General features: G+C 35.8%; 1 protein-coding gene across 4 annotated transcripts in view; it reads left to right on the forward strand.

Moving 5' to 3' along the window:
- Positions 1 to 25,459, forward strand: part of ST18 (ST18 C2H2C-type zinc finger transcription factor) — a 174,957-nt gene that overhangs the window by 105,006 nt on the left and 44,492 nt on the right. For all 4 annotated transcript variants that reach the window (XM_072327956.1, XM_072327957.1, XM_072327960.1 and 1 more), the window contains 3 exons: positions 1,313 to 1,343; positions 19,480 to 19,667; positions 23,204 to 24,001. In XM_072327956.1, the coding sequence (XP_072184057.1) occupies positions 1,313 to 1,343; positions 19,480 to 19,667; positions 23,204 to 24,001 (1,017 nt within the window). The remainder of the gene's footprint in view (positions 1 to 1,312; positions 1,344 to 19,479; positions 19,668 to 23,203; positions 24,002 to 25,459) is intronic.

Below are 25,459 nucleotides of genomic sequence, written 5' to 3' on the forward strand. Positions count from 1 at the left end.
TGCTTCAGAAGTAAATTTACTTTAATTGAAAAGTTGCAATACGGGAGAACCCTGTGTTTTTTTAAAGAACTGGTACTTGTGTTTGATTCCACAAAGTTATAACAGAGTTGTATTTCCCAGTTATTCCTCTCTTTTTGTAAGGAACAGATGGAAATGTAATACTGAGAGATAAACAGGCACTTAATGATCTCAACATCTGGAAAACATGATTGACTAGCAATACAGTCCTTTTAGGAGAATAACTTTTTATATTAATACATAACACTTTTTGTGACACTCAATAATGATTGAAAAAATTGAGATACATAAAAATAAATGTCAAAGATTTGCCTCCCCTGCAACATTTTTGCTTATGACTGTTTGACTGTTTTTAGAATCACAAACTATCCGTCTTCCAAACTGAATTTAAAGGGAATTTTGCACTGTTATTAATGTGAAAAAAAAAAAAAAAAAAAAAAGGCTATTTTGATTAACTGACATAACTCAGAAATTCTAGGTTGTTAATATCATGCCTTCAGCTTAAAGCTGTAGTCAGAGTGAAAAAATTAAAATATAGTTTGTCTTAATTCTCTAGATTCAAATGGCCAAAGGAGTGTAACTAGACTCCACTGAGAAAATATCAGAGAATATCAAGTCTTCAAAGCATCCCTCAAAAATGTTCTCTGAAAGTTAAGTAAAGACATGTATATTTCAGAAGTACAAGAAAGAGGACTGATGCTACTGGATAAGAAAGTTATTGAGTAGGGAAGTTATTCAAACCCCCATATTAAAGTATATCTTCTCTATTAAAAGAGTCTCTGAACTAACAAACACATCAAATTTAATAGAAGATTTTATATTCATGCCCTTTTCACTTAAGAAGATATTTACACTCCACAAAAGTGGCCTGTGCAATATGAGAACCACCTGATGACTTTGCCAATATTCTGTGTACTCTTGTGTGGGCAGGTATTTGTAAATACACATCTTTAGTCATTCCCAAATTAAACTAAAATTCAGAAAAAGCCGAGATTTCTTATGCTTCAACAAACGTGCACCATCCTTTTTATTTAATTTTTCTTATTATTTTGCTTGTTTGTTTGTTTGTTTGTTTTTCCCTGAAGATTATGTTTCACGCATCCTAAAATGACTGAGAATTATATGTTCAGTTAACATTTGCCACTGGTAGCTACAATCCCGTGATTAGCATGAAATAGTCACCTGTGTTTTGATAGCTGTTCCTCAGTCATCAGATAGGCAGGTGCAAGGTCGCAGAAAACACAAGTCTGGAAATGTAAACTAATTCATTCTTTCCTTCTGCTTTTATTAACAGTTCAAGTGGACTCTATAGCTCAAGAGCTCAGGTAAGAACTTATGTCATTTATTTTTTCCAATTTTACTTTCTGATTTTATCAATAAATTCATATCCAGGATATTGCTATGAAATAGAAAATCCAGAATATGCAGAGGTTTAGCTTTGCTCTGACAGAATGTTCTGATGCAGATACAGTTTTTAAATACACCAAAAATAAAAGCAAAATGTTAGCAATAATTACACAAGCATAGTCAGAACTGATACAGAATTTGCAGGATTCCAGTGTGTTGTCTTTGTCTGTAGCATATGTTAAGGTACACAACAATAAAAACAACAACAACAACAACAAAAACTATGGCTTATGATCAGTCTCCGGTCTTATTTTTGATGTAATAAATATAGCATTTTAACATCTGAACGTTCCAAGAACCATAAACATTTATATGTCTTTTATTGGATGGCTTTTATAAAACCGATAGACTGTTTCTGTAAAAATTCTAAATATTCTCATTTTTCATTAAGTATTTACTGAGTTCCAACATTTTTTTAGAAATAGCAGAAAGTACTTTTCAAATTTGTGCAAAGAATGGCATTTCAGTCAAAACTATAGATTCTACAAGAATATATACACCATCCTAGTAAAATTTGAATGTAACTATCTAAATCTTACTAATATGGGTATCAGTTCATAATAGGTGGTCCAAGAGCATATGAAAAATATTATGTAAAAACTGTTATATCTTCAGCATTCAATCTTCACAACAAGAGTGTGTAGGATTCAATTCAAATTTTCACCAATATAAATTCTCTATTTCTCTTAGGAGAAATATTTACAGTAGATGTTAATCCCTAGAGTTATCCATCCAAAACACAAATACTGCAACTGAAAGCATTTTATAAAAAAACTCTTAAAAGGTTAGCTCAAATTAATTTAACTTCCCATATTCAGTGTTCTTTATCACATACCACTGAGCTGCATAGCATGCGTCTGATGTATGTATCTGTGGATTCTTCCATTTAGGGAATGGAAAACCAGCATCACGTGATTTATTAGATCTGTCAGAATGCCAATCTCTCTTAATATAGGGCATGAAATATTTAGAAGATTTTTTTTTCGGTTAAGAAATATGAGAGCTGGTCTGACAGTAATGTCTCCCATTTTATTATGTTGGCCCACGATGTCAAGAGGCAGATGTTGGTGGTATAGCAGTACAGGTTGAACATTCCCACCAGTATCCCATTGCATCTTGTTGCCGTGCAACAGTTGTCAGCAAAGGGAAAGTCTGACAGAATGGTGTCTGACATGAAAGTACAGATGAGGCAAAGGTGTGTCACTGAATTCCTCCATGCAGAAAAATAAATAAATAAATAAATAAATAAAATTACACCTATTGACATCAATTAATGCTTACTGTATATTGAGACCAAAAAGCTAATGGTGGTGACTATGCTGAAAAGCAGAGACTTATAGCTTAGAATTTGTGCTATCAAATACGTTATTGTGTTCTTTGTATCTGTTGTCATTTCATGGAAATAAATAGGAAGCATTACTTTCAGAGCATATGATATTTAAAAGTTTTGTTCTATAACAAAAAAGAGGAAATTGTAATCTTTTTATACATCTTCAGCAAGTGCAATTTTAGGTTAACTTTTCAGATAAATTATTCATGGTGAGTCACTCATTCAGCTCTACGATGAAACTCATTTTTCTGTATAGCTTCAGTTTCCTGAGATTTAGTGCTTCTCCTTTCTCCTCTGTTCATCCCTAATTTACACACCAGAAGGATGCATTAATCCAAAGAGGCAGTCATCCAAAAATGAGTATGGTCCATGTGTTCCTCAGAGAAAAAATGTTTGAAAAATAGAGGATGTGGAAGTTTCTGCAACATCAGAGAAGCTTTAATTCTTGCAATATCAATTAATATAGGTTTTCCTAAGCAATTTTGCTTCTTTTTATAAAATTCTTGTTATTTAAGAACTACTATGTCACAGAGTGCTTTTTCTGCCAGTAGTGTGAAATGCATCTGAAAAGAAAATACAGTGGTTTAAAACACTGAACTAATCATCCAAAAAGTAATTGTCCAGACGCTAACATGGTGTTTACAATTTTTACAAAACAAAATTTCATATTGTATATCTCAGCAGTCAAATGACTTTACTGACATGAGAGACACGTGATTGACTTTTGTGACTTTATTTGTGCGTGAAAAATGAAGCTAGAGGGTCAAGAGCTGCCTTTTGAAAATGTAGCCTATGAACATATCCATATTACTCATACCTATATTATCATGGAAGAACTATTGAACGTTCATCATAAATAAAGAATGAAATAGTCTATTGTGTCCCTGGATTCTGATATTGGAACTTCTGTCTTTTCTGACCAAGGTTCTAAACACTGTGTTGGCTGAAAAATTTAAATCCAGGCATAATTAATTTCCCCTTTTCTCCTGGCTTATCCTATCTGACAAAGCACTTTTACACTCCTTATTTAGTTTCTGTTACAAATGCCTTGGGATACTTCCACATGAAAGGCACTACATAAGCTTGCATGCTCGTATTGTATTATTATTAGTTTTGTAACATTGATTGGTTCTAGAGCATTTGTTAGCCTCTTCTTATTCTTCAAGTTATTTCACAAAAGTAGAGAATGAAACAAATTTAAAGTAAAACAAAAAGATACAATCATCAATTAAATTCAATAATGCATGAAAATGTAACTCATCTAAATTTCAAGGGATGCACACTTGCTTGAATTCTTAGTCAAATTCAATACTAAAAAAAATTATAAGTTTTGATTTTAGGAAAGCAAAAATTTCACCAAGAAATCTGACTAATGGCTTTGCTATTATCCATCTTTTCCTGAGAAATATGACCATCATTCTGCTTAAAAATTAAATTTGCAGACAAATAACATTTTCATTGTCCAGGTGTTTTGTTGTTCTTGTAGTTGTTATTCTGCTGAATAAAATAATTAAATTTCTCTTGCACTGCACTGACTTTCTATGATATAGTACTTCTCTTCCACCTATTGACCACCTATATACAACATTATTCCTATTCAAATGTCAAACTTGCTCTGATGTAATTATATCCTTGAAAAATTTCAAATTTTAAAGTCATAGGATTTTCTTCACACATAATAGGGCCTCCAGCATGAGAAAGACAAAGCTTTTGGAACAGGTCCAGAGGAGGGCCACTAAGATGATCAGAGGGCTGGAGCACCTCTCCTATGAAGAAAGTTTGAGGGAGCTGGGCTTGTTTAGCGTGCAGAAGAGAAGGCTCCATGGAGACCTCATTGTGGCCTTCCAGTATTTAAAGGGAGTGTATAAACAGGATGGGGAGCAGCTGTTTACACAGGTGGATGGTGACAGGACAAAGAGAAATGGCTTTAAACTAAGTCAGGGGAGATTTAGGTTAGATATTAGGATGACGTTTTTCACTCATAGGATGGTGATGCACTGGAACAGGCTTCCCAAAGTGGTTGTGGATGCCCCATCCCTGAAAGCATTCAAGGCCAGGCTGGATGTGCCTCTAGGCAGCCTGGTCTAGTGGTTGGTGACCCTGCCCATGGCAAGGGGGTTGAAACTAGATGATCATTATCTCCCTTTTCAACCCAAGCCGTTCTATGATTCTGTGATTGTTGTCAGCAGTTCAGATTTATAAGACTTTTTTTTCCTGTATCTATTGTATAGGTTATAGTGCTGAAGTGTAGTGCACTAAACTAATATGACAATAATAACACTTCAGTATAGAACTGTTTATCCTGTCAGCCTTAATTATTTACTTACAAACAACACAGTCTGTACTTTTTCATACAGGAATGCAGTGCTTTGGTGTCTCACTCCAGTTTATAGGAGGGAGCAGAGGTTCTTTAATATATGTATACCCGGTTTGAGATTAAGAAACAACAGTTCAAATGTTGGTCCGACCAGCTTATTACAAATCTTAATCAGGGAGATGGGGAAGGAAAGGATGGATTATTTAGGGTGATGGGGAATGGAATGCAGGTGATAAAAAAGATAGAATAAGGCAAGAATTGCGTAAAGCGGGGATAGTCACCACCAGGTCCAGCAGTGGCCCCTCTGCAAGATGTTCTGGTGCTCTGAGGCAAAAGAGACATTTGAGAGGAGGGGTGGGGAGGAGCAGCAGCATGGCCGACCTTAGGCAGCAAGAGGGTGGCAGGAAGAAGCCACAGGGTAAGTACAGAAGCAGGCATCAGGATTCAGGTAGCAGGTCCAGGAGAGTCCGTCAGTGAGCAGGACTTCCATAGTTGAGGGATCTGATGGCAGACACCCTCTTGTTCTTGTTCAGCACACAAGCATCATGTTGTGAGGAATCTGATATCAGAAAACCCTTCTCATTCTTCAGCACACAGGCATCTTCTTCAGCATGCAGGTGTCAGGTCGTGAGGAATCTTATGTCAGAAAACGTAACTTCAGGGTTACTAATCCCTCTTTTATCCTCTTTCCTTCCTATGTAACATTTCTGTGTGCTTGTGTAAGAGTCGTGTATAGCACGAGATGGCCATCTTCCTCAAGATAAGCCCACAGAAAAGACCACTTCACAGCCATTCATCCGCAGCTTATCTCAGTGCCCTTGGCCTTGTCCATCTGTGTCCCTCAGACAAAGGATTTCAAAACCCTTGACCAGGACTTGCTTGGACTTGTTCATCTGTGTCCTTCAACAAGCTCTGAGTCAAATGTATAACAGAATAATCTCTTACATTTTGTCATTCCATTGGTAGCTCAACACACAAGAAGAGATCAGTTTTTGTCCCAATCTGAACATCACAAAACAGCAAAATATAATGTGTAATAGAAATGAGGTCTAAAGCCAGGAGTTTTCTGTCTCATACATAACATCACTGTTGAACCCATCAACTAGAAGAAGAAAGTTCTTCTCTTAGATTATTTAGTCATGGAATACTGAAAGGACCAGGTTTTTCAGCTGTGCTAAGGATTAGAATGAAAATCAAAGAGAAGTGAGGAATATTGGTATGATGTATTCTCATTACTGTGTTCTATTTAACAGATGGGATACAGTATGATGAACCATCTGTAGGTTATGGATTTGCATCTGGGTCAGACCAAGGAAGAGTAAATTGGATAGATTGAAGCCTAGAATTACAAAAGAGTGGATCAATTTGGCTAGATCCATATCTCAATAGAAAGGGTTTGGTTTCTGGGTTAGATACAGGTGAGAACAAATCTTTCTGACTTCTGTCACTCATGATTAAAGAAGACCACACCACACACTTGTGCTGCAAGTCATGGAGAACATACACGCTCTCTGGTCACTGTCATTACACTTCTGGTTACACTTCCCCTTACTATCAACAGTGTTAGAACATTTCTTCAAAAAGACTATTTCTTTAAAAGTAAGAAAAGCTAATTTTCATTCATACCCCTTGTTTCAGATGTGGGACATTTTAAATATTAAGATAAGTTAAAATATTCAATGTGAATAAAATATAGATATAAGCTGTACCAGACAGGTGACAGAGAGCAGAGCTGCCTCAGATGTCTCTTTGGTAAAAGAAATAACTACACTTTGCTGCTGTCTTTTGATAAGGAGTGTGAAAAGCACGGAAAGCAACCTTGTAATCAATAACACTGAAGTGCTCCAAAAGGCTTCTGTTGCTCAACTATATTCTTCAACTTTAACCAAAATATTTAAGTATGTCAGTATTAAGAGAAGTATTGACATGTAATGAAAATCATTTTACCAGGCAATGTACTTGTTATTTATTTTACAATTTGGAATGGTTTGTTGTTTTTTGCCTAAGTAGGGGTAGGCTATATGTATCATATCTGAAGTCTAATTTCAGCAGCACGAATGTAGGAAATCTGATAGACAGAAGATGTTTTGGCCATTCAGGAAATTTGTAACAACAACAACAACAACAATGTGTAGATGCATTTAAAAAGGATTGATTAACTGGTAACTCTTTGTGAGCACCAGAAAATTAGCAGGTTTTGAAGAAGTGTTTTTATGAAGAGAAAGTCTGGTGGATTACCTCAGAAAGAAACGAAAGCTCAGCTTAGATAATGGAAGGAGAAGTGAGCACATGAGATAAAATCAAACAAAAAGGCTGAAAGACTGTCCACAGTAAGAACTGAGATTGTGATTGATTTACGTAGCTATCACCTTTGCAGTACCGTTATCCCAAAGAACTGTCTAAAGGTGAGACACTGACAGAGAAAGCTGCTTGTTCCTATCCTGTATGTAGAAACTGTCAGGATTCTCCTTGGTTTTTAGCTTCTGGCTCCACAGAAATTGCTCATTGACTGCTATTTTTGGAAACCACTATGTTAAAGCACATTTCTGTTGGAGCACATCCAGAGAAGGGCCACACAGATGATCTACAGATGATCTCCTATGAGGACAGGATGAGAGAGCTGCAGCTGTTCAGCCCAGAGAAGAGAAGGCTACGAGGTGACCTAATAGCTGCATTTCAGTATCTAAACGGGAGATACATGAAGGAAGACAACAGACTCTTAAGCAAGGTCTGTGGCAACAGAACAAGGAGAAATGGCTTCAAGCTCATTGAGGGTAGATTTAGCTTAGATACAAACAAAAAATCTTTTACAGTGAGGGTAGTGAGGCACTGGAACAGGTTACCAAGTGTTGTGGATGATGTCCTGTCCCTGGAGACTTTCAAGGCAAGACTGGATAAGGACCAAGCTATGAATGTCCCTGTTTATTGCAGGGGAGCTGGACTAGATGGCCCTCAGAGGTCCCTTTGAACTCTGAAGACTCTGTGACTCTATGATCTGATCAGCACAGCATTTGATCTGAGACAAAAATCTATATCAGGCTGGTTTCATTGATAAATGTTTTTCAATTAAACAATAAGCATATATATTAATAACATTTATTCCCAGGCTCAGGAAACAGAATTAGAAGTACTTACTGTTTTCCCTATTGCTTGGAAAAGGAACCTCCTCCCTGCCACTGTAGAAATTTAAATGGCAATGAGTCTTTGAAACTGTTAACCGCAACGTCTTATTCTATGACTTCTGGAGTAATTAAGGTTGTTGTTCTGTCATCAACAGTATTTTCTTCAATTCAAAAGAAATTTTATTTCTTATTCTTTTATGAAAACGTGCTTAGGTTACCAAGGAATTCAGGCTACCATTCAGTTTTTTCCTCGAAGAATCTGTAGAAAACTGTTTTTTCTGAGGAAAAAATATTTTGTAATTGATACTTAATAGAAAATGTTGAACAGTTAAATATAAACAAACACTGAACAATCTGTATGGTATGTGGTACTGTTTAGAGTGAGGCAAAGGCAAGTGCATGATGGTCACAGACCTAATAAAATACTAGTGCTGAAATTCACCTGTCCTTATAATTATAGCCCGTACATCAACAGTTCATATCATGGTAAATAAAATTTTGTGAGACTGTCATGTCTCACATGATTCTTTCTTCATATTCTAGTCCCACTTTGAAAAACCACCAAATTGTGAATTGTGCTTTTTTTGCTCTCTTTATCCTCTCCCTTTGCCTTTCTCTAATCCTCCTCTCTTCTACTCTCTTTCTTAGTATTCTGATGAGCTTATGGACCTCAGGCTTTTTGCCCTTTTTGTAGCCCCCATATGTTTTCATACTTTAGTATCAGACCACACTTTCAGTACTGTTAAACCATAGCAATAAAGCAAAAACATTAGTACAGGTATAAATTAAAGATTCAAATATTGCACCTCGATTAGAGAGTCATGGTTTGCATTAAATGTTTGGAACTGGTGTGTAATGAACACCTCTTTTTCTTCCTCTTGAAATTCTTTACTTGAAATGATAAGTTGTAATAGAATGTTCATTCAAAAAATAGAACCCTTGTTTCAGTGGAGAGAAGTTAAATTGTTTGGTTTAAGTAATGACAATAACATTTTACAGGTAATCCTGAGATTGATAGTCATTTTACTTGACTATTTCGTGAACTGTTATCAATAACTCTTAATGTAGCTCATATAGGAACTATATCTTATATTTCCTTTGTTATGCCAATGGTTGGAGTTGTTCACTGCAATGAATCATTTGCCTAAGTAACACAGCTGTTAAAACCTTTTGATTCATGCACTGTGAACTCTATCTTTTCTTCTGTATTTATTTAAAATTTACATTTAAAATTTACATCTCACATTCTCTTCTAATGTCTATTATGTACATGTCTAGACAGCACCTGTAGTATCACTGTCTTTTCTTGCATTAACGTGACATTTTATTTGGATGTAGCTCTCCTGTCTCACTTTTGATATAAAAACTACAGTGTGTAATTAGTTTCAATGTACTTTTTTTGAAACTGTTACTTTTGCCACATGTGGCAAATCCATACCACTTTAACTGTGGCTGCTAGACTGGCAGGTTTTTTTTCTGCCTGAGAGTTTTCTGCTAGGTTAAGTGGTGCCAACCTAGGCCAGGTGGATGGGGTCCTGGACAGCCTCATCCAGTGGGTGGCAACCCTTCTCAAGACAGGGGTGTGGGAACTGAGGTCTTCAAGGTTCCTTCCAGCCCAAGCAGTTCTATGATTCTATGATTGGGTGATTCTACAATTTTGCAATGTTCCTTGCTTTGAACTAAAAAAATTAAGTTATTTAATGTATTCCTGAAGACACTGTCTACACCATCACAACTTCAGTTTTCATCAGAACCTAGTAAATATTATCCTTCTAAGCACATACTGGAATTTCAAGTTGTGTATGCCTTAATGCTTTCTGTTGAGTGACAGAACGCATTAGAACATTATAGCCCCAAATGGTTCCTTCCTCTTACGGCAGATCCATTCTCTGTGGATGACCACAAGCCATATGGGGAATGAAATGACATCAGATTTCTGCTTCACATATATCAGTCATGAGTTAAATATTATTGTTAGCTGCATTGCTGTGTTTAACTGACATCAAAGGTGGATTCAGACAAGAAAAAACAAGCTAAGACAGACTACATGCAGGCAAGAGGCAGCAAAGAAAGGAAAAGAATAAAGCCAGTGTCCTTTTACTCTTTTATGTTAAACAGAGTCTCTGACAATGAATTACTTAGGATCCTGTTGTCTGTAGCCACTGCATAAATAAATAAATAAATAAATATGGAAGTAATCCTCTTTTATATCTTCTCTAACCAAACTGAAGGAATTTGCATGGTTGTTATTTACAAATTTACAGCAGTTAGCAGGCTGACCATTCACATGTAAGGCTTTCTGGATTCAGAGATTGTATGGATGATCTGTAGTTCTGACTATGAACTTAATCTGTTCTAAGCTACATTCTTGGCTTGGGTCCAAGTATGTATTACTGACCTACTGAGCAGAGGCAGACCGAGTGACTGAAAGAAAAAGAGGGTAGGATTTGGTCAAACTCTTGGGCACTCACTCAGATCACCAAGTTTAAGAATTTCTTGAGTTCCAGTAAATAAAAAATAAGTTTTTTCCAAACTGTCTTTTAAGAAACATAACTTTTCTTCTGTTAAAGGGTCCAAATCTGTCTCTAGCTACATCGGATATCATTATGAGCCGACAAGCTTTTAAACTGGAACAGGAATCTCAGAAAAGAGAATTAGAATCTATGCTGTTCTCTGAGTTGTCCTTTCTGTGGAGACAACAATACTGAAATAGCAAACTGTGGTTTAAAAAAAGAAAGCTTTAAAGATTAAAAAAAGAGTGATTTCTTGAGCATGATAATTACATTTTAAGTTCTTATTCTAAGCAAAATTTGAACTCCTTGTCTTTTAGCCTCAGGCATCACATGGTTAGACTTCACCATAACTGTTTTTTCCTATGTTATTGCCAACTTACAAGCACTCCACTCTTAACGTGTTTCATTTTATTTGCTCAGTCATTTCACAGTCCAGTTGTTCTTTTTGGTCAGGTGGCCTATAACATTTAGTTTACTGTCTGAAACATCTCCAAGCTCAGTATATAATGACTCAATATGATTAGCCATTTCTCCCTAGCCTCTTTTCATGGGGGCTAATAAATCCTCTTTTACCAACAAGGCTGTGGCAACTCTTTTGCTTATATGTCTTTTTAAAATAAAATATATCTTTCAATATCATCCCCCACCCAGCTTTCAGTTATGATACAGTATTTTCTCCACTTTATTATCTGTCTAGTCCTGTTGTGTTTTTCCTAGCAAAATCTTTAATTTGTGTATATAGACAGACACTTTAATATCCTAAAGTTACTGAGCTTATTTTGCTCATATTAGTGTTCACAAATATGAATTCCCCTTTTATCTTTCTCCTCATTTATACCTCATGTGATTTCCTTTCATCTTGGCCTGGCTCTGGACTGAACTTTTCACAACACTGACATTTGAGAAAAAGATCATTGCCCATGTATGACAGTTACCTTTTCTATTTGTGGAATGCCTTTTAACCCTGGAATGATTGCTACAGTGCATAGGAACAAGCCCTGTATCTCTCACAGATACAGCTCATAAGCCAAATGTTTTGGTTTCTATGGCTTTGTTAGAGACAAGGAGGTGAAATGCACTTTTGCTTTGTGCATTATAATAAAAAAAGAGTAACATTTCTATTTTCTTTAATTATCTTTGTCTTTCTAGTTCTGAGTTTTTTTCACTGCTTCAGTGATATCAATTCACCAGATCTAAATGGCAAGCTAGTTGCATATTGGTTTGGTCTCTTCCTATTTTAGCACTTAAAAATATTGATGGAAGGAGACTACCCTTATCTGAAGAATTCTGTTCCAAAAGATTTTTCAGGAATTCTCATCTAGAGTTTTTTCTGGTCTTAGACAGTAAGTGACTTGTACCTCATGCACTGATTGCAGTTTTCTCAGTTGCAGGTAAGGAGGTAGAATGGTCTTCTCACATAACCTGTGTTCCAGCACATTCTGCAATTCAGTGAGAAATTTGGTGACATAAAAAACATCAGTTAAGTGTACTATTATGTCCCCCAGGGTAGAATAATGTTTATAAATGGGAAGTTCATTTTAGCATGAAGCATCAGAATAAAATGATGTATAAATTTTGAGAATTTATGTAGTCTGTAAAACAGACAAGGTACAGGGAAACCTCGCTTCAGGCTTCCAGTACTTAAAGGGAGTCTATAAACAAAAATCAACTTTATGCACAGGTAGATAGTAATAAGACAAAGAGGAATGGTTTTAAACTAAACAGACAAGATTTTTATTAGATGTCAGGGAATTTTTTGACTCAGAAAGTGGTGAGGTGTTGGAACAGGCTGCTCAGTGAGGTTGAGAATGCCCTGTCCCTGGTATTTAAAAGCCATGTTGGATGGGGCCCTGAGCATACTAATCTAGTTCTTGATCAAAAGTTATGCAATCATGTCTGTGGCAGAGGAGTTGGAATTTGATGATCCGTGAGGTTCCTTCCAACCCAAACAATTCTGTGGTTCTATGATTACCTTTGCAAGAATTTGAAGAGTTCTGAAGTAGTGCACATTCATTACTCTTCTCATTAGCTATCAGTCTCACTGATGGAAAACATCTCATTGAGTATATTCCTTAAAAAGTAAACACATAAACAAACAAATGAGTGATTGATCAAGAAGTTCTTAATAAACAAAGAAATCATTTTTAATGTCTTTTGATTGACTTTTCTTAGTTTACTACCTGACACCTATAATGACATTTGAGTGGAATACTGTAAATGGAATTACAATTTAATTATTATTTTTTCCAATGGTATAAACTTCTTATATTCCATAAAAATTGATGCAATTTATTTTCTTCCATTGGAAATTTATGTTCTCTCTCATTCTGTAAAATCTGAGAATAACTCACGTCACTTAAAAGTATGTTCTATCTAGTTTTCTGTATGTAGGATTTGTCTTTGTCAAAATCAGAATATGTGGATTCTCTAATGTTCAGTAATTTCATGGTATTGAGAACAACATCCTAGCCTTTGGATAATGAATAGTTTGAGTGGACTTGACTGATGTTGTGGCTCTTTAGACTTTCTGTGAATTCCAACTTCTGACTATGATGAGACAGTATCTTAATAGTCTTTCTGCCTCCTCTCACTTTTAGAGCAACCTGAACTGAGAATATTAACACTCGACTCCAACTACACTATAAAATTTACATGCAGTCTCTGCAAACAATGAAGATTACTTAAGGAAACAGAACATAAATCTGACTGCCTTAATCTGAAAACAAAGAAGATAATTGGATTGTAGTCACTTTCCACCTTCCTCAACCATTAATGTCTATCTGAAGATGCTGTAATTTACAGTATTTGGGTCTTCAGTTCCATTGATGAGACAACCTAAGTCATGTTTCTTTGGAGTCCAATATTGCATATCCTTTCAGGAACGTCCAGCATTCTTAGTTACTGTAAACAATTGCATTAATGCCATTTCAATCAACATATGATCATCCCCTTCCTGTACCCAATACTAGTCATTTCTCCTGATTATCACCAGCTTATGTGGAGCTCAGGATTTTTTGTTTGAATTTGAGGGATTAGAGACATATAGCTGTAGCCTAATCCCTTGGGAGCCACTAGGCAGTTACTTAGAACCCAACTCATCTATTTCTTAGGTAACTAAAAGATGTAGAAAAGGACTAAGTTAGGGAGACATTCAGAATTTCTATTCCTTTTCAGTACCTTTATAGCTTTAAAATTCTTAGAAGAAAATCCAATTATGTCAGACAATTGTAAGCTATAAGTTCAGCTTTGATTAATGTGTTCCTGAAACCTAAAATATCAACTTTTCCCACCATCTGCTCAGGGAAGTGGTGGAGTCACCAACCCAGGAGGTGCTGAAGGAACATTTGGACATTGTGTTGAGGGCCATGGTCTAGTGAGAACTATTGGTGATTGGTGGATGGTTGGAGTGGATGATCTTGTAGGTCTTTTCCAACCTTGGTGATTCTGTGATTCTTTGATTCTATGATTTGACGGATAGTCATGGGACACCTGCAAGTCTGTGAAAAAAACTTGATTAAGCCCTAAAGAAGCCAAAAAAATATTTAGTCACAATCTAATTAAGGAATAGTTGGGCTAACCTTCTCCTTTTTCTGCTGGTGTAAAGTTAAATGATTCTGCAGATCAAATGAGCGTATATCCTTTAACTGAAATTCCATAGTTTAATATTTACCTTTGTAACATAGCTAAATTTTCAGTCAAAAGGCAACTGAGATTAAGAATTCAATTGTTTTCTCCATTAACTGCAGTGTTCTATTAATTATTCTTGTGCAAACATGAAGATCCAAATCCTTAAATACTATTAGACAATACATGAAAATTCCTTGATATTCAAAGACAGTCATTTTCTGTCCTTATGCTAAGGAGCATACTTGAGAAGAGGTACGTTCTGTTCTTATCATTTTACATGGCATCTATTATAGACAGTAGCAAACATTAGTTATCTGGTTAAATGTACCCATGGTTAAACTACTATGGCAATTCTTATGTCCATTATCACGCTTTACAAACCCACAGGCTGCTCTGAATAATAGAAAAGAAAAAATCTCCCAGAGGTTTGGAAATCTTGCCAACATATTAATAACAAAAATCTTTACTGGCTACAAAGTGGTTAAAGGTCAGAGTAAAGGTCTGACATACACATTGCTTAGATGAACATTGTTCTGTGGATACAAACCAGTGCACCACTGTATGTATATTACCATTGTCTGTCTCAATACATGCAAGTAGATATTGTATGTCTTGGATATTAACCTTTTGGATCATGATGTATATGATACCAGATTGTTTTTGCTAGATGAATCAGTGACTAAAAAAATAGCATTAAAAATCTCTTCATTATAAAAGTGCTAAAATTACTTATTCAGAAAATATTAGTACATTTAATCTGGGACAGAAGTGTGCATTGACTTTGGGCTCATGACAAAAAGAACTTATCCTGGTTTATGAGCCTCAGATTACCAAATAACCTTGACAGCTGAATCAGTGTTCCATGACAACAAGCAAGCCATTGATAAATAGCAACAAAACTATTAGACGTTGAATTTATGAGATGAGTAATAGAGAAGCTAAATTATAGGTTTACCATTTGAAAAACTACAGCATGACAAATCTGTGCTAACGTATGTATGTGTGTCTGTGTGTGAATGCACTGAAAGAAAAGAGAGAAATGGAAACTTTTTAAGACAGAGATGAAATCAACATGGCATGGATGTTAAAAAGGCACAAATGTATTACCTTTATGTGAATTAGTTAAATTCACAGTATCCATTATGAGGTAACACATAAATCATCTGTAAGTAATTGAAAAAGCTACTACTTGAGAAGTTTTCTTTCTGGTTTTATCCTCATTTTTACTTTTAAGCACTGTGATGTAGGAAAAAAAGAAGGTGGGGGAAGGGGGAGTGGAGTAAGGGGAGAGGGGAGGGGGGGCAGAAATTCTGGTAAGCAGTAGATCTTTAAACTGCCTACTGCAAAGTAGTAGATTCCATTTAAAGTCAAAACCTGAAGTATAAAGAGTCAACACCAAAAGCAAGAGTATATTCTGCTGGTGTTGGAAAAACTCTTCTTGGCCTATTTTCACTTCCTAGGAAAGAAACAACAATTATTTTTTATCCTCCTGTAATCAGAATGAAATGTATCAGGAATCATTTTTAATTAGGTTGAATCTAGTGTCAGAAATATTCTTGCTAGCAGAAGAAGGGAAGTAATTGCCTCTCTGTACACAGCAACAGAGGCCACACCTCCAGTACTGTTTCATTTTCGGCCCCTCACTGCAAGAAAGACTGTGAGGCACAGGAGTGCATCCATAGAAGGGCAACTAAGGTGGCAAGGAGTCTGGAGCACAAGTCCTGTGAGGAATGACTGAGGGAACTGGTGTTGTTCAGTATGGAGAAACAGATATGATAAGAACAAGATAACAGGAAACTTTCTAATATGACTGATGATCTTCCAGGCATATCTGTAGGCTTTCTGTTCTGACAGCAGTGAAGAAATTTTTGATTTACTGCAGTAAAATGTGAGAGCAAAACTGAAGACAAATTTTGATCAAAACAGATCTTGAAGTTACTTTTGCTTCAGAAATTTGCTTCATTGTGATCCAAAAAAACACACAGGGGACTGTGGGGGTCTATGAGTAACCTTAAAAAGTTGTTTCTGCTCCTGCCAGACTGAAATAGTCATTGTCAAGTGGGATTCCTGTGCTCTTATTTCTCAAATGCAGGACTACAGGTGGCAGGTGGCAGCAGCACTCTAGTGTTCATCTTGTCTGTGATCTGCAAACGTCTGAGTCTGGCTGTTTTTCATGGTGTAACACCAGTGTGGTTGACAGCTAACATTAAGTTTCCAGAAAGGTATTGTAGGTAGTGGGCAAGAATACAGCAATCATCTTAAGTTCTGATTATGTTTTTCGTTGCCTTCATTGGAATATACACAACAGTCAGACAAGATACAGGATTAATGCTGAAGAGTTAGATGAAGTTCTGTGACCTGTGTTAAAGAGGACAGTATGCTAGATGATCTAATTGGATCTTCAGTTCTAAAAATCTGTTAATTATACTTCTGTAAGAAACAGCTGCAGCTTTGTCAAAGAGGAATTAAACACTGGAAACTCATATTGTCCCAAATAGTGTTACAGTAGCTACTGGAGATAAACTTGAAGCTTGAAAAATAAATGAAGGAGATTCAAAGGCAAACTTAGGTGAAGGTTTTGGTTAATAAAGCAATTTTGTGTGAAGGGTATTCAAACATTTGTCATTTATTCATTTTGCCTGAACCGGTATGAACAGTAGTGTCATTCACAAATATTAGTTAAGAAACATTTGACTGTACTTTTTTAGAAACTAATTGTGCATATTCATCTGTACTACATCCACGTCTGATGCCTGTTATATGGCCATCATTTCTAAAGGGACACTTAAACTCTGTTAGGATTCTGACCTTTAGCATGGTATTCCTGTTATCCTCCATTCGTAAACAGAGAAATAACTGAGAAGTCTTAGTATATTCAACTACAGATGGTGGTTAGTGTCCAGTAATGCTAATGCCCATGGCATTTTAGCTTTCAGAAGATCATGAATATCTTCTGTGTTTAAGGTGCATATGGCAGAATTGTAACATTCCCCTCAAACTGCAGATCATCATATTTCCACGTCCTTCATGTTTGCAATGATGAACTGCCAAAAAAGTGCTTAGCCAAAAATGGGTATCCTTTTAAACAAAATGCTGAAGTTAGTCATATGCTTTCATCCAAAACAATCAGAACCTGAGCCAATTTAGTGCACATAAGATACCTTGGAAGGATTAATTTATGCTGTAGAGCTTGTCATATGTTTAACCAATAGAAGTTCTCTGCGCACATGGATTTTTATTTTTTTTCCAAATCTTGCAGCTAAGTCAGTGAGCCAAATGCAAAATCTAGCACCTAAGGGCATCTTGTAGATTTGCAACACACCCTGAGGGTGCCTAGCATTGAGAAACCTTTGAGTGGATTACACAGATTCATATAGTTATTTTTTTCATTGCTGACAGACATAATATGAATACTATAATTCATACTGCATAATTTTTTTAGAATAATGTGCATAGGAGAACAATAAAACTGCACAATATCACTTACTCACCCAAAAAAAGTTATTTTAAAGGGTGAGCTGAAGGTTTGAGCCTCCGTAGTGGGGTACTGCAAATGTAACACCTATACACCATACAGATCAATTGTATTGTGGACAAAGTTTTATTGAATTTCTCTAGAAGCAAATTAATATGCAAATCAATACTTAGGTCCTGTAGGAGCTGAAAGAAATATCAAATCTGCTAATAATCTTCCTCATTAAAAATCAGTAATCTCTTCTCACATCAGTTAAACAAAATTTAAGTATTTAGACGAGGCCTTTTCCAGGGGATGGTTTGAGCGATTATTTGCAAACAACTAGTTCTTTGTGGGATGAACAGCCCTCTGTTGGAGCCTCTTTCCAAAGTCTTTACAGATACCTGAGAAGATCCTAAATCAGGCACTTATGGCTGAAGTTAATGAAATGAAGCCAGTGCTCAGAACTGATATTGAGAGACTCATACTGAAAAATATTCTGAATATACAGTGTCTTTCAAATGTCTTATGCTGCTGAACTGCATATGATGACTAAAATTGAATTCAAGATACGTGGTTAGTTTTCAGTTTATGTGAACACATGGAAAGATTTGTCTCAAAGCAAAGGAATGAAAAATATGACTGTATCTAATATGTGTTGTATTTTCTAGTCATACACGACACCTTTTTGGGTCAAAGTGTAATTTTTTCCCCAACATAACTTTATAATAAACAGCTTTGCCATCTTCATGAGTATAGAGATGACAAAGAAGTTTGTTCTAAAAGGATGCACAATGCAGCAACAAATATACCTAAGAAGACACAATCTAAGAAGATCTGGGTGTAACAAGAAATCGGCCTGTTCCAACCCATTGGCACATTCCAAGATGATGCTGCAATTCTGTTAACATAGGCAGCTACGGACAACTGTATTAAAGAGGGAAGCATTGCACAGCCTGAATGGGGTCTGATGATTGCATCTGGTATACAAATCCAAAAACAAAATTAGACATTAAAAGTATAAAATTTATTATATTCCTCCACCCCAATTATGTGTGGACATTTTTAGTGAATATCAAAGACAATAAAATTGAACACTGAGTCACAAAATAATATGTTTATCTTAAACTTGAATGTCAACCAGTTATCAAAAAATGAGTGAGTAAAACCTCTGTGGTCAACAACAAAGAGTATACAAGCAAATGTGCTACTAGCATAAAGGCAGTGGAACTAAAGTACATTGTACTATAACTGGTGGTATATTTTCCCATTAGCTGCTTTTTTTCTGGATTATCAGTCCATCCTACATCTTTGTTCATCCCTTCCTGGGTGTATTTATTCTACAACAGAGCTTGGATTAACATATGATTACTTGAGATTAAACATGTTGAGTTATCGGTCTTCTAGTTTTGTCTTTCTCTTCGCTCCCCTTCCCCCAGAGAGATTTTGGCAGCACTCAAAAGGATAGGGAATTTGTGAATTTGTTTCAGGATCCTGAAAACTTTGAGAATGTGAGCTAAAATTAAATATTCACTAACCACAACTTGCAGCAGCTGTAAATGAACTGATATTGTGTCAGTCCTCTCCTGTATAGATGAAATTTAGACGAGAGGATGGTGGTAGTTTTTTAACCAGTTTATCCCTCACTTCTCTCACTTTTTTTCTCTGTCATTACCCATTAATCACTGCAGTGCCTACAAATGCTCCATGGCTAAGAGAAAAGCTGAAGAGCAGATTTCAGGTGTTCCTGTCAACAAAAGGAAGTCTCTCCTAATGAAGCCTCGCCACTACAGTCCCAGCCTGGAATGCAAAGAGGAAAATGAAGACAGGACAGATTTACAGGAGGATATCAGTGTCCTCGATAGCAGTTCAATTCCAGGTAATCATGTAATGAGGCTCCACTCAAACCTGAATTCCACAGAAGGGCGACTATGAAATATTGTTTTCAAAAAGGATGAAGAATGTGTTTGGCTTGTAATGGAGTTGGAATAGTGTGTTTCTATCTAGGTTTAACCATCCAATTATTTTGTACAAACTCCTCCTGGGGTCTAGTAAATGCTTTGTAGGTCACACAGAGAGACAACTACTGCAGCAGGTCAGATATGGAGCAGCATCTGCTTCTCCACTAGCTCTGTCAAAGAACAAGGTTAAGCCCAACACAGATAAAAACACATTTATGAAGAGCAGATTTTCATCAGAATATATAGAGCTCTTAGGAAAAAAAAAAAAAAAAAAAAAAAAAAAAAAAAAAAAAAAAAAAAAGCTTAGCAAAATGTTGTTGACTTTAACATTTAGCAAAGCAATTTCATGCATGTGATGGTTACGTGTGTTCAGATTAATGCAACTATTAGAGTCAGCACTTTTGTACTTGTTACTTAAACTCTGCTAAGCCAGACATGTCTGACAATTTACTGAAACTTCTACCACATGTATGCTGCAAAATATAGAAAAGCATGAGAATACAGAAATATATAGCTGCAGTTTTTCTTTGCGTCTCTTTCTTTGTTATATATGTATGTATTTATATTCAAGATGAACAGTTAACATCAAACAAAATTGGCTGATGTATATCTGTTTAAATAATACTGCACAAGCTGATAACCAGGGAAGTGAGGAGAAACCAGTGGAATATATGCTGCACTGTTTTAAAGGGAAGAGACATCTTAGATGGCAACCATCAAGACAAAAGAAAGGGATCTGGCACTGAGGAATTAGTAATCATAGCTACTATGAAAACAGAATACAGAATTAACTTAAATTCTACTTAGTTGTTTGTTACTACAGATGTTTAAAGGTAATTTACTTTCCTCTCCCATTACTAAGATACTCATGCAAACTTTTCAAATATTTTGGAAGGAAGCAGAGAAATGAGATTAAGAATTTAGATCTTTATTCACTCTAAATAGATTTTTTTAAGAGGAAAATAATTGTCCCACATTTTCTACATATGACAGCTACATAGATATATAAACCGATAGAAGAAGACAACTGTCAGATTAGAGTCAAATTCTTGTTCTACTGAAATCAGTGGAGAAATCTGTCTTTTTTTTCTGAACTCACTGAAGAGAAAGTATTTTGATGATTGTATAGGTAGAACATGTGCCATATGCAGATGAACATAACTTATTTAACTACATTTTTTTCTTTTTTTCCCCCAAAAAAGGGCAAGTGTTGAGACCGACCAATAACATAAATGTAGTAGAACCTTATTTGTACCCAGTCATTTAGTTTTGAGAAACAAACTGGCTTTAAAATTAAATTTACAGAGTGAAAAGCAAAGCCGAGGCATCTGAGTCATTTAAACCAGTTAAACAACACATTTTTTAACATTGCATTTGTAAAATTCCTCATTTTAGTATCAGTTATGATGGTTTAAGAAACAGTCACCTAAGTTATGATGCATTTGTATTATTTTTCATCTTTCATCTAGAAAAATAATTGGAAATACCTACTACTATTATGAAACCTTGCTATTTTTTTATTTTTTTTTTTTAATTTTTTAAATTTCTGAATAGTGGGCAGAACAACTTACTTTTTGAAATGACTCTTTGATGTTAATGTGTCATTTCCCAAATGGCAGAAGAGCAAATAATAAAACCCATTTGACTAAAGTTTGTTATAGAGCCAAATGATCATTCTTACTTGCTGACATGTGAAGACAACAGACTTCTTTATTCAGAATACTGCAATGTGTGAGGCAGCAGAACAGCTGCTAAAAAGTTACACTAAGGATTACAGACATTTTTTTAAAACACAACTTCATGCACACAGTGCACAAGGCCACCTCTCCCTGTGTGAGCCCAATTTTCTGAAGAATAATAAGAATTAATCAATATTTTCTTTTAACATATAACAAACAGTTGAACCAAACAATTATGTAAACTGGAAATGACCCAAAATGCTAACAGTTTGGCAGCAGTAAAGTGAAATGCATTGTGGTGCACATGTGCATTTTTGTCCCCCTTTTCCCCTCCACAATAATCTGCACTTAATAGGAATATTTTAAACTATGTAGCTAAGCAACAGAGGTAATTGTTGCTTTCTAGAGCTTTTGTTAGGCACTCTAACACAGCCCAAATATGCATAATTAGGTATAATGTCTATAAATCATTATTGTACACATGTGGGTAGTTAAGTGGATTGAGAGAATAGTTCAATGAATTGGACATATTCACTGAAAATGCTTTTTATTTGTTTTCTGTAGTTCATAATACTTTAAAATTATCATAACCCTTTACACTTTCTCTTAATAGCTCACTATGTTATGGAGAGAAACTTCATTTGCATTTTAGACTATGCCTAATTTATTATTTAAACCTGGAGTTCTTCTGATTCGGGAGAGAACAGACACATCTTGGGAAACAGTCTGTGCTTGTTTATTCATCCTCCTTTCTAGGAAGTAAAATGTTAAATTTTTCAGTTTATGTTGAATAGATCCCAACAAAAGAATGTACCCTATAATCAGCATTATTGAAGGGGCTAGTGTTGTGACTAAATTCTTCCCTTCATCCAAAAATGCTTTTAGTTACTATGGCAATATTTACTTGATCCTGGCAAACCAGTGTTGATTTTAGAGAGATAATTACCAGAAAGGAAGATGATGGAGATGTATTTTTGAGTGTCCTTGTCAGAGGAAATGTTTATAAAAAAATTAAATGAGATACAAAAGGCATATTGTCTTCCACACTGTCCACCTTTCCTACATGCAGCCTCTGTTACCATCTGCCTGCTGCTTTTCTTCTGAAGAAAGATGTTTATAAAGACAGGATGCACTTCAGTGGTGTCTTTAACAAGCCCTTTATGAGTCTGTACATAACAACCATTTCTGTTTGCCTGTGCATGACCTGATCTATCACTTAATGTGGCAATTGCAGTGGTGACCAGAAGCTTGCCCTTAGTGAAGTATGGATGGTTTTTTTTGTTTTTGTTTTTGTTTTTGTTTTTTCAAGGTCTTTCGTGGGGCTCAAGTAGTTAGGGTGTATTTTGAGAAAATATTTAGGAATCTTAGTAGAAAAGAAAATGAAAATGGATTTTAGAGGAATTTTTCAATGTGTGTGTTTATGTTTCTCTGTATATGATATAGATTCTGCATATATAGTATCTATATGCATATATGTAGTGCATTATATTTGTACAAGTATATGTGAAGGTGTATGTTGTAAGGCAGTATATTTCTTTACCAACAGCAAAAAATAGCAATAGTGAAACAGTAATATAAGGCAGATACAATTTTAGAAGGGCTTTTCCTGTTGCTACAAGTAGTCATTTCAAATACAGCACTGGTGAATTAAATAATTTAAAGATACCTTTGAGTAAAGAGGTGGAAATGTTTAAGGTAATACCTTCATAGCACTTCTAAAAGAAAAGCTTTTTGCTTTTCTTACATGTTCTTCTCTTGCCATTTTTCTTATGCAGAGGAAAGGACTGCAAAACAATGTGAGGAAACCCCTCATTCAGGTGGGCAAGAAAATTCCAGTCAAGAAAAAGATAACTACACCAGTTACCAAGATGCCATGGTCAAATCTTTGTTGAACAGTGGAAAAATTGCAAAAGATGCATCCAGTCAAGCAGTGGCGGAAAATCTAAATGATAGTGGCATTCAATCCTTAAAAACAGAAGTTGATGACACTGATGAATGTTACATGATTGACTCAGCTGAAGGAAAGGAAAAGACCGTCATTTCTGACCCAAAATATTGTTCATCTGAGGAAAATGAAAGTAACTCTGAAATGATGGAAAACGAGTGGGACAGCTCCTCAAATTTCTCAGAAGAAACTAGTATAAAGCCCCATGTAACTCAGAAATATATTGGCGAGTGTAATCAACCTAGCATTTTGGAAGTCCCAGAAATTAAGAAGGAGGAGGTAGAATTTGACCCTTGTGAAACACTTTGTGATTCAGAAGCAGAGCTAAGAGCACCACAGGAGTCTCACTCAGATCCTTTTGAGAAGAGAATTCAGAATACGTTCCCTGAAAGTGAAGAAGATGACAATGAGTGCCTGTCAGAAACCACGGAAATGTCAGCTGACCTGGACAAAGCTAAAGGGAACTTGAGTTTGCTGGAAGAAGCAATAGCTCTGCAGGCAGAGCAAGGGCATGTGTTTCATGGCACCTACAAGGAACTGGATAGGTTTCTCCTGGAGCATCTAGCAGGAGAGAGGAGACAAACCAAAGTTATTGATATTGGTGGGAGACAGTTATTTAGCAACAAACGTAAGGAAGTATTCTTGGCTGTTCTTACTGGCTTAAGTATTTATCCTGTTACTGAAAAAGGACTCTGAGCTAGGTTTTATAGAAACAGTAAAGAATTTGGAATGTAGCTGGTAATTTTGCTAATTATGTACCCTCACACTAGTGCCTTACAACTGACCAGGTTAAACACTGGGTACTTGGCTTCCTGCCAAACTGCTATGTGAAATGATCAGTAATGGCCACTAAAAGGGCTGTGTAGCTGGCACTGACACTCCTTCTCCTTCTCCTCCTCCTCTGCCTCCTCCTCCGGAGAGTTTAAATACATACGTCCTGAATTTCAGCAGCCAAAAAAGAAGGCGCTAAAACAGTACTTAAGGATAGGTTAGAGTGAAAAAATTGGCCTCTTCTGTCATGGTTTTGCAAAAACCATGACACTTCCAAACATATCACCTAATTCCTAAGCCATGTGTTTTCTGAGCTCTGTCTACATCACATATCAACATTACCTTTTACTATAGTCAGCACATCAAAGCCAGAAAAGCACAAGTGTTCTCTTCTGCCTCATTCACCATCAGTTTAATTACCAGTAAGTTCCAAATTCTTTATTGTTTCTGGTGCTGTGTGACATCCTAAAAAACTGCAGGACCATTGTTACATATTCTATATCTAATCAGGCTTCTAGAACTGGAGATTTAAAAGATTCAGGTTTGATTTGTAAACTGGGTTGGATGACATGAAAATCCTTGACTGAGGGTAATTACAGAAGATTGAAAGATGTCATCTTATAAGAACATTTTCAGCTGTAGTAAGTAACTCTACATTAGTCTGTCCTTTGACCTTTCCTTTTTGGCTTCCATATATGGTGAAGCCACCCTAGCATAGCTGCATTTTCAGCTTTTTTTTTAAACAAATAGATTTGGTGTTACTCTTCAGAGTGGCACTGTAGAGTTTGTGTAGATAATGTTGTGGCATTTGCAAATATTATGGTTATTTAGTTAACTGAAGCATTTAGTATATAAGAAAACTTATATTTTTTTTTCATTATTTGCATCTATGCTATATTTCGTATTGTTTTCAGGCTGGAAACATGTCATGCATCTCATTCTGTCTTCCCATTAATATGTCATAAGCTGTACTAGGTATTGGTCTACCTCCTTGCAAAACTACATTAACCTTTATTTGTTCAGATGAATATGATAAATGTAGAAATTCTGCAAGTACATTTTTTTTTTATCCTGAGACCAGGTTTTTTCACTTGGGTTCACATTGAAGTCAATGTGACTTTCTTACAGCATGTAAAGAAAGGAGGAGTGATGGTAAGCATGGTAAAATTTGGCCCTTTCTGATTTACCTCATAATGTCCTTACTAGTAGTTTTCAGGTGAATTCGGGGGCTACATTCATACAGGCACAAATTAGACTGTCTTCAGGCTGTATAAACGCCTTACGATTTTAGTCAATATTTTAGTCAATATATCAT

Source organism: Excalfactoria chinensis, chromosome 2 (assembly GCF_039878825.1).
Source record: "Excalfactoria chinensis isolate bCotChi1 chromosome 2, bCotChi1.hap2, whole genome shotgun sequence".
Taxonomy (NCBI): domain Eukaryota; kingdom Metazoa; phylum Chordata; class Aves; order Galliformes; family Phasianidae; genus Excalfactoria; species Excalfactoria chinensis.